The sequence below is a fragment of the Embiotoca jacksoni genome, unplaced genomic scaffold (assembly GCF_022577435.1).
Source record: "Embiotoca jacksoni isolate LCO1_2020_lvr unplaced genomic scaffold, fEmbJac1.0.p SCAF_3, whole genome shotgun sequence".
Taxonomy (NCBI): Eukaryota; Metazoa; Chordata; class Actinopteri; family Embiotocidae; genus Embiotoca; species Embiotoca jacksoni.
Window position 1 is genome coordinate 29,731 of NW_027185381.1, and position 15,270 is coordinate 45,000.

Consider the following 15,270-nt stretch of genomic DNA (forward strand, 5'->3'; position numbering starts at 1 on the left):
TTTAATCCATGAAGGAACATTTAGAGCTGCCAGTCATTAGATCCTCCATCAGCCCACAAACCTCCAACTCCACCGAAGGATTCTTATTAATAAAAATATATGAATGTATTCGTGTTCTCAAAGGATTCCTGCAGCCAAAATGTGGCTAATTTTTAGTGAGATGTCTCCACAACTGTTACTGATTGCTGTGACATTAAAAAGTTATCTGTGGAGATGAATCTCAAACTCCTGAACTAATTCCTTCGGCGCCACCAGAAGGCCAAATGTCTCAACACATATATAAATAATTATATATATATATATATATATATATATATATATATATATATGTATATATATATATATATATAAAAGTGTGTGTGTTACTTTGAGATCATCTTGTTCATTCGAACTAATAATCTCTTAAAAATAAACTAAATCAGAAAATCCGACCTGTTTTTAGTGCTAAATGGGTTTTTAAATCGTTTATAAAAAAACATTTAATCTTTCAGTTTATTAGAAAAATTCAAAATCACAGAATTTGGAAATGTGTGTTTTCACTGGACAGGAAGTAAAAAGTCATGAAAAGTAACCAGCAATCAGACGATGTCATCAAGCTATTATGAGGTGTGTTTCCAACGAACCCAAATGCAGACACAACAGCGGAATCTCAGGTGAACCAAGTCCTTTATTTCTCCTCGGGATGGGTAACCAACAGAAGGCACACAAACTGTCTGAGTTCAAAAGCGCGGGTCCGTGCAACTCCACTCCGAGAGGCAGCTGGCAGGCTGACGAACAGGCAGGCAGGCAGCATGCAGCGGGAAGTGGGTTAGCTGAGGGAATCCTGAGGTCCTCCTCAGCACAGGACAGGCTAGCCGGGTGGGCACTTCGCTGGGGAATCCCGAGTCTTCTCCACAGCGAGCGGCAGGCTGACGTGGCTTGGTGGGAATCCCGTGGTCCTCCACCAGCGCAGCTGATTGGCTGGATCGACTGTGTGACGTCTGCGACTCGACACAGGATAGCCAAACCTTCGACAGCTGATCTCCGAGGAACGAACTGGAAGGTCTCTTCGTGCAGGTGATGCCCGTGGCTCGACACTGGACGGAAAGGCAGGGTCGACTGTGTGACGCTCGAAGCTCGACACAGGATTGCCAAGATTGCAGCAGATGATCTCCGAGGAACGATCTGGATTCTTCTTCGTTCAGGCGAATGCCCGTGGCTCGACACTGAACGGCAGGACACAGGAAACAGATGGAGTCAGAACCAGAATCTCAGACAGGGAGACGGACAGACTTACGGGACGGGTTGACGGATAGGCAACGGACAGACTGACCCTGGGCAGGCAGGAGACCGGGGTATTTGTATCAGCAGGTGATCACCGGAACGCAGCACAGCTGTGCTGCCGGAGAGAGGCGCGGCACTGGGCCGAACTCGGAGGAGGGTACCGCTGAGGAGAAACAAACAGACAGGGGAATGACAGCACACAGGAGGAGGTGATCGGGGGTTAAACAGAGGAAAACACACCAGGAACAGACAGGAATTCTAACAAAAGCAGATTTTCATCCAGTGAAGTAAAGGTATAAACGTAAAGTGCAAATATCTTGAATTTATACTTCAGTGCAGTACTTGAGTAGATGTGTTTAGTTACTTTCTACAACATAGTACAGATATTCACGTCAAAGTTTGAAATATATCCAATATTGGCTTTATGACGGCAGCAAACGTTAGCGTGCTAACACGCTAACCTCATTAGGATCCAATGACTTCCTGCTCCGCAGCTTTTCAATGTTTTGCATGTCGTTCCGTTTTCTCCATCATTACAGAGAAGTAGAAGTTCAAAGAGTCACTTGTGTTCCTGTTAACGTGCTTCTTTTTGTTATTTCCTGATGTTGGTGGATGTGGTCTCCATGAGTTCAGAGGTCACGTCCCTGTTGGACTCCTCAGGTGGAGATATCATTGGTGAGCGATGGAGGAGCTGACGAGACATCTGACAGGTACACCTTACAAGACGAGATGACGCTGAAGTCCTCGTTTCAAACATGGTGTGGATCAGAGGTTTCTCTAAAGTAAAAACCTCAAAATAAAAGCAGCAATATCAAATGAACATGTGACCTCTGAGACACTGACAAACCTTTAAAGATGTGAGTCAGCAGATCTCAGTAGAAACTCTGAGGCCTCACTGTCTGACTAATGCTGCAGCTAAAGTTGAACTAACTTCTGATTTATTAAAGCCAGACGGGAGGATAAATTGAGTCGAGCAGGAAAAGAAGAGACGCTCACCTTGTTTGAGTTTCACCTCTCGTCCATCAGTTCATTCAGTCGAACTAAAGAAGACTTGACTGTAAAGTATTGGAGGTTTAATAAGGAGACAAACATCAGCTCTCATGTCTCTTGTGATCATCCAGAAGTCAACATGAAGGTGTTTCCACTTCATCCTGACGTACCTGTTCAACACGGAGTCATCAGAACGCTCTTGTCAGGATCTGCTGCTCTTCATCCATGCTGATCCTCAGGGGACTTTACACCATCTGGGACAGAAAGGGTTCCAACAGGAAAGCCTGTCGTAAATTACAGCTCTATTAAACTCTGTTAAACTTGTCATGAGATGTTTTGGGTCCCAGAGGTTCTGATGACTGAGGCGACTGTGGCATTTAGAGCTCATTGTGTTTCCTGACATCAGCAGATTGTCCTCCTGTGCTGTCATGACTCAGCAACTATTCTCCCTCCTGTATTTCACCAGTTTGTGGATCTGGAGACTGACACATGTAAGATGAGTCTCTCCTTTGTGTTAGATATAATGATACGTGGCCTGGATAAAACCACTCAGAGGACATGTCAGAGTTGTTCTGTATTTCTTCCCTGAACCTCCTCCTCTCTGCTCCACTGAGCTCTGGTGTCTCGTGCAGCTTCATGAACTTCAGTCTTTACTAAGTGCTGCAGCGGCTTCTGTCGCAGCTGGATGCACAAGAAATACTTCAAAGTTAACGAGCAGTGTTCCCATTGTTTTGTCCAGAGCCCATGAGCCTGATAAAAGGTCCTTGTACGTGTCAAAACAGCACACCATCAACAGGGGGCGCCAGAAAGCTAAGAACAGAGCGCCCTGCTGTGGAGTTAAAGATTCATCATTAAACGAGGTAATGTTATCTGATGAGAATCCTTCAGAGGCAGCCGAGGTATCTGTATGTGTGTATATGTGTGAGTGTGTGTGTGAGTGTGTGTGTGTGTGTGTGTGTGTGTGTGTGTGTGTGTGTGTGTGTGTGTGTGTTTCAGTGTGTGTGTGTGTGTGTGTGTGTGTGTGTGTGTGTGTGTATGACTGTGTAAATGTGTGTTTGTGTGTTGTTGTAGGTGTGCGTGTATGAGTGTGTGTGTGTGTGTTTCAGTGTGTGTGTGTGTGTGTGTGCTCGCGTGTGCATGTGTGCGTGAGGGTTAGTGGTTAGTAGTTAGGATTAGTTCTTGAGGTTAGTGGTTAGTAGTTAGGATTAGTTCTTAGGGTTAGTGGTTGGGATTAGTTCTTAGGGTTAGTGGTTAGTAGTTAGGATTAGTTCTTATTGTTAGTGGTTAGGATTAGTTCTTAGGGTTAGTGGTTCGTAGTTAGGATTAGTTCTTAGGGTTAGTGGTTCGTAGTTAGGATTAGTTTTTAGGGTTAGTGGTTTGTAGTTAGGATTAATTCTTAGGGTTAGTGGTTAGTAGTTAGGATTAATTCTTAGGGTTAGTGGTTCGTAGTTAGGATTAGTTCTTAGGGTTAGTGGTTTGTAGTTAGGATTAATTCTTAGGGTTCGAGGTTCGTAGTTAGGATTAGTTCTTAGGGTTAGTGGTTTGTAGTTAGGATTAGTTCTTAGGGTTAGTGGTTAGTAGTTAGGATTAATTCTTAGGGTTAGTGGTTCGTAGTTAGGATTAGTTCTTAGGGTTAGTGGTTTGTAGTTAGGATTAATTCTTAGGGTTAGTGGTTCGTAGTTAGGATTAGTTCTTAGGGTTAGTGGTTAGTAGTTAGGATTAGTTCTTAGGGTTAGTGGTTATTGGAACAATCCAATCGATCAACTCATAATATAAATGACACTTTCTATCTATTTAATGTACATTTACAGGAACAATCACATCAGTGAGACGGGTCTTCAGATACTCCCTAATAATGGCCAAGGTGAAGGTGAAGTTGTCATGTGATTTAACCTCACAGTAATTGGGCAGTATTACCCACATCATATTCACATTTATCCGTCCATACTTACAGCTCAAAACAAAGGAGCTCCTTCTTCCTCAAATGTTTTGCACGCGTTGAGAGATTACATCAGATCTGACATAGTTCAACATGTTCATGTCGCTACTTTCTGTGTATACAAGCAGCTTCTACACAACACGGTTGCTTCAGGCTTCAGAACTATACAAAGCACAAAACTGGCAAAGATGAACCCGACGCAGGGCTTCATCTCTGTTGTTTCATCTTGTTTTCCAGTGATAAACAGCTGTTTCTGCAGAGATTTATTTTCATAGTGAAGCTCCTGTCTAAACGTTTCTTCCATCTCCTTCATCTGTGCTCTCATGTCTGCAGGTTTGATTAATGTGTTTGTTAACCTGTAATACTCATATTACGATTGTCTGCTTTAATATTTTCTATTTTTTAAGGTTGTTTCTTTTAGTTTTTATATAGTTTTATGTGTTTAAAAGCTAAATTCAACAGACAGAGTCCTGATTTAAATAAATAGTTAAATTTAAGAAGGCAGGAGTGTGTCCTGGAGGGGACTCAGACTCAGTTTGAACACAAATCATCACTTATCTTTGTGAAACCTTCAAACCTGTCCCTGAATTTATATTTATAAATGTAAGTTATATTTCTATAAACACTGTTTAAACTGCACCAACAATATCTTATTGTTCATTGTGAAACTCAAAAGCAGCTGCACGTCACACATGGAAGGTATGAAAGGATGGTGATTACAGGCTGTAACGTTGTGTTGTGTTTGTTCAGCACAAAGGAAACATAAAAACAGACTAACTAAATGTGGTAGGAGCTTTATTACACTGACAATTCATCTAACATTACAGAGGAACATGTACCTTCAGGATGTTTACACACACACACACACACACACACACACACACACACACACACACACAACAGACAGTGTTGAGCACAAAGTGATGGACAATCACAGGATCACAGTGACAGCAGGCTAAGTGTCGTCAGGGGGTTCAGTTCAACAATCTACACTGTAACACACACACACACAGTACAGTACACACACACACACACACACACACACACACACACACACACACACACACACACACACACACACACACACTGGATGGCAGTGGTTCATCTGAAAGCGAAGCGTAGGTTAAGTGGTTTTTTAAGTGGTTTTGTTTGGTGGTTTTGTCGGTTGCCTGCAGTACGTCTCTCTCACCACAGGTGTCACTGTTGGACCGTATTTACACAGGAGGCTCATCATCAATACAAAAATATAGTACAGCAATTTTCTTGTCATAGCAAACATTCATACGTGTCCATCAATCAGATAAAAACAACAACAACAAGTTGCTACACAACGAGAAGAGAAAGCGAAGCGACTACATGACAGTTTTAAAGTTTCAGCACATTAGTGACAGATGATGTTTTCATTTTTAACCACTTCATAAATCAGATTCTGTTTTTCTATCAGTCCTGGTCGCTGTTCATTTCAGTTCAATATCTAAATCACACTCTTTAAACAGGCTTGAGTCGTGTATTCCATCAAAATATGACAGATATCTCATCATATTATAGTCATCATTAACATAAAACTCATATTTAGACTTTGTGGTGGATTACTACAAACTGATGAGGCCTTTTTATATGATATATGAATAAAATAACACTCCACTTTCACCAACAGTAAATTCTCAGGGGCTTCAGCTAAAACATAATACATGACATAAATATGTATCTATAGTTTAACACTGAACACTAAATGTTCTTTGTGACGGATTAAACAACTCAAGTTATTTAATATCACAATTTTTATGTGCTGAAATGAATGGAAGTCAATGGTGACCAGAAAAGGTAGAAAAAAAAAATCTAAAAGTGTTGACACACTTCTCCAAACATCAGTATTATGAATTATACAGGAGTTTTAAAATGTATTAAAACATTCAAATATTTCATCAACATGGCTGCACAGTCCTCATAAAGACACAATAATAAACAGCTGTCACTGACAAGTCACATGACAGCAGCGTCTGTGTTTGAAGCCAGATGAACACGAAGTCCTTTAAAATGAACATTTTACTGAGTGAGAAAAGTTTGACCAAAAGTTATTTAATGAACAGAAATATGAAGGAAGCTTCATTCACATGAAGAAAATGAGAGTTAAAAATCTTCGTGTCCTCTTATTTGATCAGATTTCTGTTATAAATGAGTCCCAGAAAACAGACGCAGAGACGACAGTCAGAAAACTGGACAGTTCATCAACCAACAAGAAGAAAACATCCAGCGACAGGTGAGACAGGGGAGACAGGGGAGAGTTTTTTTTCATCCAGTGGTCTGCAGAGCAGCAGCAGGTTTCACAGTTACCTGCTGCCATCGACTCCCAGCATGCCTCAGTTTACTCACCTGAGGCACCAACATCCATCAGAGCCAGCTGCATTGTCTGTCCGGCTGACTCCTGGTTTTGATGACGGTTTGAGGAGGTGTGATTTTTCTCCACAACATGAACACACAGTCAAAGTAGAGACAGCATGAAGGGCGGAGCCACGTCCTCCTGAAGCACATCCACCCGCAGAGGAAATCCCCCCCTCCATATGTGGTCCATGAGATATGCTTCTCTGTCTGCTGGAAACGTTGGAGGAGGCGTTCCTGAACCTTGTAATTGTCTTGTAGAGGATGCAGGAAGTCTGACCTCATGCTCCCGGGGTCACTGAAAGGTCAAAAGGGTCGATAAGGTCAACCTTTAGTTCATGTCGTTTTTGCGAGGTTCGAGAAGATCCACAGTATGAGTAAGTGAACAGTCCTCCAGTGTTTGTAGTACATACAGTAGTTCTCCAACAGTCTTCATTACCTCCTCTTCCTCCCTCTGAGGCTTCGCCCCCTCCGTCACCCTCCGTGGTCTTCAGGTGCAGCAGTCTCGCTCCACGTGACAGAAGAGCGGGGACTGGGTGGGCAGAGATGTGGAGGTGCAGGGTTCATAGGAGGAGGAGGCGGTGGAGGCGAGGAGGGAGGGGTAGGGGCTCATCTTGTCAATGTTGACGTAGGTGGTGTTGAGCAGGACGTAGTGCTCCCCGCTGAAGCTGGAGAAGATGGAGGAGATACGTGACACCAGCTCGGAGAAGGAGGGCCGGCGCTCCGGCTTCGGGTGCCAGCACTCAATCATCACCGTGTACCTGGAGGAGGAGAGGAGAGGAGTCAGAGGAGGATTAAGAAGAGGAGAGGGGAGGAGTCAGAGGAGGAGAGGAGAGGAGTCAGAGGAGGATTAAGAAGAGGAGAGGGGAGGGGTCAGAGGAGGAGAGGGGAGAAGTCAGAGCAGGATCTGAAGGAGAGGGGAGGGGTCAGAGAGGGACATGGAGGAGGAGAGGGGAGAACTCAGAGCAGGGGAGGAGTCAGAGCAGGACAAGGGAGGAGTCAGCTGGGATATGAAGGAGGAGACTTAACATACTTTTGTTTCTATAATTCTTTTCCAAATGATTTAAAATCTTATTTCTTTTTTACATCTGACATCCGGTTCTTCCAAAAATCTATAGTTGTTATTCATGTGTCTCCAAGATAAATTTAATTTGTTAATCAGAAATCAGAGTTTTGTTATCACAAAACCTTTCAGCCTGTCAGACTTCAGATCTTATTATGTTATTTTACTTTCTCTGAGTTGACATTAGAAAGCGTCTCTATACCAACACACACACACACACACACACACACACACACACACACACACACACACACACACAGTACACATACACACACACACACACACACACACACACACACACACACACACACACAGTACACATACACACACACACACACACACACACACACACACACACAGTACACATACACACACACACACACACACACACACACACACACACACACACAGTACACATACACACACACACACACACACACACACACACACACACACACACACACACACACACACACAGTACACACACACACACACACACACACACACACACACACACACACACATACACACACACAGTACACACACACACACACACACACATAACATACACACACACAAACACACAGTACACATACACACACACACACACACACACACACACACACACACACACACACACATAACATACACACACACAAACACACAGTACACATACACACACACACACACACACACACACACACACACACACACACACACACACACACACAGTACACACACACACACACACACACACACACACACACACACACATACACACACACAGTACACACACACACACACACACACACACACACATAACATACACACACACAAACACACAGTACACATACACACACACACACACACACACACACACACACACACACACACAGAGCTGCTCCTGGTGTCATCTCTGTGACTGAAGTGTCGTTGTGGTTCTGAAGGTCCGAGCTGCCCTAAGTTCAGTTCTACCGCAGCACGTTGGATCACTTAGATCAGAGATCCAAAGAAAACCAAACCTGCTGACAGATGATTCAGTAAATAAAGATGATGTCAGCAGTTCTGACTGATGGAGGATCTTTAGGAGAACTTTACTGCTACGGCAACAGTTGCTTAGCAACCAAGAGACAAACAGAAAGAAAGAACATGCTCACACTGGATCTCCATTTCTGCTCTGTGTTTAGTAGAAGGGTTAGGGTGTGTGTACTGTACTGTGTGTGTGTGTGTGTGCGTGTGTGTACTGTGTGTGTGTATGTGTGTGTGTGTGTGTGTGTGTGTGTTTGTGTGTGTGTGTTATGTGTGTGTGTGTGTGTGTGTTTGTGTGTGTGTATGTTATGTGTGTGTGTGTGTGTGTATGTTATGTGTGTGTGTGTGTTTGTGTGTGTGTATGTTATGTGTGTGTGTGTGTGTGTGTGTGTGTGTGTGTGTGTGTGTGTGTATGTTATGTGTGTGTGTGTGTGTGTGTGTGTGTGTGTGTGTGTGTGTGTGTGTGTGTGTGTGTGTGTGTGTGTGTGTACACTTACAGGGCGTCGGGGCAGAACTCCGGCTGCAGCAGCCTCCTCCCCTGCAGGAGGAACACGGTGATGTCGAAGGAGTTCACGTCAGAATATGGCGGCGCTCCGCGGGTCATCAGTTCCCATAGCAACACGCCAAACGACCACTGCGGGAAATACGAAAAGAAAGGAACTCCTCATCTCAAAATCATCCTTAAACTTACAACAGGTTTCCTGTTTCAAAAGAACTACAAACATGGCTGCCACTCACCACGTCTGACTTCGTGGTGAACTTGTGCGTCTGCAGACTCTCCAGCGCCATCCACTTCACGGGCAGCTTCACGCCGCTCTTGTTGTGGACGCTGTAATATTCTTTGTCATAAATGTCCCGGGCCAGACCGAAGTCGGCCACCTTCACCGTGTAGCTCTCGTCCAGCCTGCAACAGACAGGAAGTCACTGCATCTTCTACTCTGTGTTTTCTACGTTGCTCCTCTTCTCTTTTCTCATTCCTCCTTTGCTCATCTCGGTGTTTCTCTTGAACTCTTCTCTACTTCACATTGTTGTAAATTACTAAATATTCTTCAACCTTCTCCGGTATTTTCTTCTATTTGGATCTTTTGCAGCTTATGAACTGGATAAAACTATTTTTTTAGATTGTAGCTTACATGCAGTTCCTGGCCGCCAGGTCTCGGTGGACAAACTTCTTGCTGGCCAGGTACTCCATCCCTCGGGCCACCTGCAGCCCGAAACCCATCAGGTCCTTCACCGTCGGGTTCTGGAACAAACAGTCACATCATCTTCAAGTCCAAACACTTGTGAACAGTATGAACAGTGTGTCTTCATAAAGGAGCTCGTACAGACGTTCAGAACTACATGTGTTCTGTCTTACATGTCCCTCGTCCCGGATGAAGTTGCGCAGGTCTCCATGCTTCATGTAAGGCAGGACGACGAGCGGCGAGCCCTCCGGCGGGAGGCAGATCCCCAGCAGAGACAGGACGTTGGGGTGGCTGAAGTCCTTCATGATGATACCCTCCTTCAGGAACTGGGACACCTCCTCCAGGTCCGTGATGCCTGCACACATGACAACACACTCCAGTTAAAGGACACATTTTTAAATAATAAGTAGAAACTCTGCTGTCCTGACCCTCAGACCCCAACCATCAGACCTCAACCCTCAGACCCCAACCCTCAGACCCCAACCCTCAGACCCCAACCATCAGACCCCAACCATCAGACCCCAACCATCAGACCTCAACCCTCAGACCCCAACCATCAGACCTCAACCCTCAGACCCCAACCCTCAGACCCCAACCATCAGACCCCAACCATCAGACCCCAACCCTCAGACCCCAACCCTCAGACCTCAACCCTCAGACCCCAACCCTCAGACCTCAACCCTCAGACCTCAACCCTCAGACCCCAACCCTCAGACCCCAACCATCAGACCTCAACCCTCAGACCCCAACCCTCAGACCCCAACCCTCAGACCTCAACCCTCAGACCTCAACCCTCAGACCCCAACCCTCAGACCCCAACCCTCAGACCTCAACCCTCAGACCTCAACCCTCAGACCTCAACCCTCAGACCTCAACCATCAGACCTCAACCCTCAGACCTCAACCCTCAGACCTCAACCCTCAGACCTCAACCCTCAGACCCCAACCCTCAGACCCCAACCCTCAGACCCCAACCCTCAGACCTCAACCCTCAGACCTCAACCCTCAGACCCCAACCCTCAGACCCCAACCCTCAGACCTCAACCCTCAGACCTCAACCCTCAGACCTCAACCCTCAGACCTCAACCATCAGACCTCAACCCTCAGACCTCAACCCTCAGACCTCAACCCTCAGACCCCAACCCTCAGACCCCAACCCTCAGACCTCAACCCTCAGACCTCAACCCTCAGACCTCAACCCTCAGACCCCAACCCTCAGACCCCAACCCTCAGACCTCAACCCTCAGACCTCAACCCTCAGACCTCAACCCTCAGACCTCAACCATCAGACCTCAACCCTCAGACCTCAACCATCAGACCTCAACCCTCAGACCTCAACCATCAGACCTCAACCATCAGACCTCAACCCTCAGACCTCAACCATCAGACCTCAACCCTCAGACCTCAACCCTCAGACCTCAACCCTCAGACCTCAACCCTCAGACCTCAACCATCAGACCTCAACCCTCAGACCTCAACCCTCAGACCTCAACCATCAGACCTCAACCCTCAGACCTCAACCATCAGACCTCAGACCTCAACCCTCAGACTTCAACCATCAGAACTGACCTCAACCCTCAGACCTCAACCCTCAACCATCAGACCTCAACCCTCAGACCTCAACCCTCAACCATCAGACCTCAACCCTCAACCCTCAACCATCAGACCTCAACCATCAGACCTCAACCCTCAGACCCCAACCCTCAGACCTCAACCATCAGACCTCAACCATCAGAACTGACCTCAACCCTCAGACCTCAACCATCAGACCTCAACCCTCAGACCTCAACCCTCAGACTTCAACCATCAGAACTGACCTCAACCCTCAGACCTCAACCCTCAACCCTCAGACCTCAACCATCAGACCTCAACCTTCACACCTCAACCCTCAGACCTCAACCATCAGACCTGACCTCAACCATCAGACCTGACTTCAACCCTCAGACCTCAATCTCATTTTCTCTGCTGTAATCTAGTTAGACCTGTTAGAGCTTCACACAGACCACCAGCTGAGGTCAGACCCCAAAGACAGGAGAGATGACTTTTAGTTTCAGAGCCTTGATTTGAAATTTAGAGAATAAAATAACATTATTTCTGCAGCAGGATGGATGTTATACTTTATACAATAATCATTCTGTCGACTACATGTCAGTGACATTTCTAGATTAGGATGAAAGCGGCAACTCAAGGTTTTAAAGGCTGCAAAAGAAAGACAGAAATGATGACACTGCGCTGCGAGGTCACAATAATTAATACAAAGAGGTTGAAGTCCCAGAGGACACGACCCCAGCAGGCCCCGCTCATCCCATCCCACTGAGGGCGGAGGTCCCTCCTCCATCATCCAGCATCAATCTCCCCGCTGCATCTGACAGGTTACACGATTAGGTGGAGCCTAATGCCGTCCTCGCCATCGGCGCTCATTCATCACCATCATCCCGACCCGAGGAGAATTCAGGCAAGATGAGATGAGGTCCATAAGGCTGCTGGGCGCTGTGACATCATACAACAAGTATGCAGTATAATATCAGGTGATGGAGGATGAACAACTGTGGTGGTGGGAGGAGGAGGAGGTCAGGGTGGAGGAGGTAAGGGGGAGGAGGAGGTCAGGGTGGAGGAGGAGGAGGTAAGGGTGGAGGAGGAGGTCAGGTTGGAGGAGGTCAGGGTAGAGGAGGAGGTCAGGGTGATCACATTTCTGGAGGATCCTGCTGATATCCTGCACATAAGAACATCTTTAATAACTAATAAAAAGCTTCTACCTGTGCAGGTAAAGAACATCAGATGATCAGAAACCTGCAGACTGGAATGAACACGTACAGGAAACCCCTCTAAGTCTGATTTTAAACATGATTTCATCATCTGCTGGACAACATCAAGTGTACTGTTCTCCAATCACGGATCTAGCCACGCCCCTTTTACCTGTGAGGTGTCCGGCTGGCCGACAGATTATTAAGATATTTGTGCTTACGATTCAGGGACTTGACGGCACAGTGCTGCTTCTGTCCGTCCGGTTCCAGCAGAGTTCCATGAAAAACACATCCGAAGTGTCCTGCAGGTTGAAACACGACGTCAGTCAGAATCAGTGTTCAAAACATCATGTTCAAACCTGTGAGCACCTCCACATGACACATGACTGAAACCTTCTTTACAGTCACTGTGATTAAAGACCAGCGTCCTGCCGTGATTACAGACGTTCCAGAAATAAAAATTGTATATTTCTGTCCACTGCTTACACATAAAAGTTCAAGTCTGGAGGGTTGGAGAGGTTTGATTGGTTCCTAATCGGCGGGTGTGAAAACAAATATGTGTGACTCTTGTGTGTATTTCATGGCCTCAACATCAAACTGTCTTAAGTTACCGTCAGCCTCTCAGTAAATCTTCCTCCTCCAGTAACCCAGTATTTATTCATTAATGCTCCACACAAACCAGCCGCCGAGCCAACCCTCTGAGTTATTGTTCATTTTATGGAATTATTCCTCCTGTTAAAGACGTGAGGCCCCAGACTGAATGAAATGAGCGCGACTCTCTGCTATCACGTCCCTGCAGATGGCTGCGGGTGTTGGATTACTCAGAACAATGCACCCTGGGAATTCTGGCTGTGAACAAATCATCCTACGCCACTTGTGGAAAATTCCCGGCTCCTTTCTTCAGGGGATCGTTGTGTGTGTGTGTGTGTGTGTGTGTGTGTGTGTGTGTGTGTGTGTGTGTGTGTGTGTGTGGAGGGAGGCGGGGGGGGGGATCTTTTCCTCCTCACACTGAATCTGATCTGAGGTCTAAACCGCCTACTTACACCAGATGATTGTGTGTCGTTTGATAAAACCGGTAATTAAACTCTCGGTGGGCGACTTTAACTTTTGTTCGGCTTTACATTGTTAATAAATGTTCATCTGAGCTGGCAGGATGAGAATATGACCGAACATCAGCTAGTTTCCACGAAGATTTTAGAGGGATATATATGAATTAACCTAATTAGTAACTCAGGTTACAAAAATAATACAAACTTTAAAGATGATAAACGACAAATTGTTTTTGATACTTATTAGTATATAAACAGAGCAGAGCCTTAAACTTACTTAAAAAATAGAGTGGGTGGGTTTGAACTTTTTTATGTTTTTAAGTCTTAAAGTCTAAATAATTTACTGACTAATAATTCTGCATTATTTAAAAATGTTAAAACAAACAAGTATCATTTTCATCAAATTGTAAAATTAATTTTGGTTTCAGCTGGATTGTAATTGGTCAGACAATCTTTCACATTTTAATGCATTCATTATTGTTTTTTTTCCAGCCTGTTGGAAAAAGCCTCAATCTGCTTGATGATGTTGTTAACTGACATCATCACCGTAATGTCACCGTGATGTCACCGTCAGGCACCAGGAGCATCTTTTCATGTTGTTTTATTCACTGGACTTATAAAAATAAATTATTTGTCTAAATGTATTTAAACTATGAAGCAGCAGTTTGTAATGACTGGATCTTTTTACAAAACATCTTCCACGACATAAATAACTGGTCTTACTACTTTGTTTTGAGCTTTTGCAGTCAGCACCTCAGTCTTAGATAAAATGTAAATGGAACAAAGGAATAAAAACAGAGTAAAAAACAGAATGAAAAACAGAATAAAACCAGGATGAAAACCAAATAAAAACAGAATAAAAACCAGAATAAAAACAGAATAAAAACCAGAATAAAAAACCTGAATAAAAACTGAATAAAAACAGAATGAAAACCAAATAAAAACTGAATAAAAACTGAATAAAAAACAATAAAAGCAGAATAAGGACAGAATAAAAAGATAATTATGTTCCATAAATCAGAAAATTTCTGTTTCAGCAGCGAAGCGTGAGACTGACCTCTGCCGATGACCTGGTTGAGGTGGAGCAGCAGCTGCTCCCTGGCGATCACCACGTGCTGCACCTCCGTCAGCAGGTCCGGGTGGAGGCAGGATGGGTCGATGTGGACCGGAGCCATCAGCAGGGGGGATACCAGCTCCCCCTCCATCCCCAGACCCAGCCCACCTCTCAGAGCCCCCAGTCGGGGAGAAAGCAGCTCCCCATTGCCCCCGTAGATGGGAGGAGCCGCTCGGCACGTCTCGGGCCTGTCGGTGCCCTGATCTGGAGAGGAAAAGTTGATGGAGGGGTCAAAGGTCAGCGACTGTATCAGCGGGGGCTCCAGAGGTCAAGGTGTGTCACATGATCAGAGGGGCCGGAGAGCAACTCGACACGCTGATGGAAGCTGGAAAAACAAAGTCTCTGATTTCTACTCTAACTGTGTTTGTGGGAGGAAAATAAATGAAAAGATATGAATGCAGTTTATCATTTTATCTAAAAGAATAAAGCCTGAACAGAAACAAGCAAACAGAGAGGACGTACAGGAGAAGAGCTGTCAGCTCCTGATCCTCCACAACTCTCCCTCAGGACAATAATG

The 15,270-nt window shown here is 45.2% G+C and overlaps 1 protein-coding gene across 1 annotated transcript in view; it reads right to left on the reverse strand.

The window, feature by feature from the left end:
• Positions 1-4,984: 4,984 nt before the first annotated feature.
• met (MET proto-oncogene, receptor tyrosine kinase) overlaps positions 4,985-15,270 on the reverse strand; it is a 79,652-nt gene continuing 69,366 nt past the window's right edge. The window contains exons 15-21 of the mRNA XM_069162965.1: positions 14,697-14,957; positions 12,812-12,892; positions 10,021-10,202; positions 9,797-9,906; positions 9,402-9,567; positions 9,161-9,297; positions 4,985-7,332 (exon numbers count right to left, since the gene is read on the reverse strand). Of these exons, the coding sequence (XP_069019066.1) occupies positions 7,062-7,332; positions 9,161-9,297; positions 9,402-9,567; positions 9,797-9,906; positions 10,021-10,202; positions 12,812-12,892; positions 14,697-14,957 (1,208 nt within the window). The 3' untranslated portion in view covers positions 4,985-7,061. The remainder of the gene's footprint in view (positions 7,333-9,160; positions 9,298-9,401; positions 9,568-9,796; positions 9,907-10,020; positions 10,203-12,811; positions 12,893-14,696; positions 14,958-15,270) is intronic.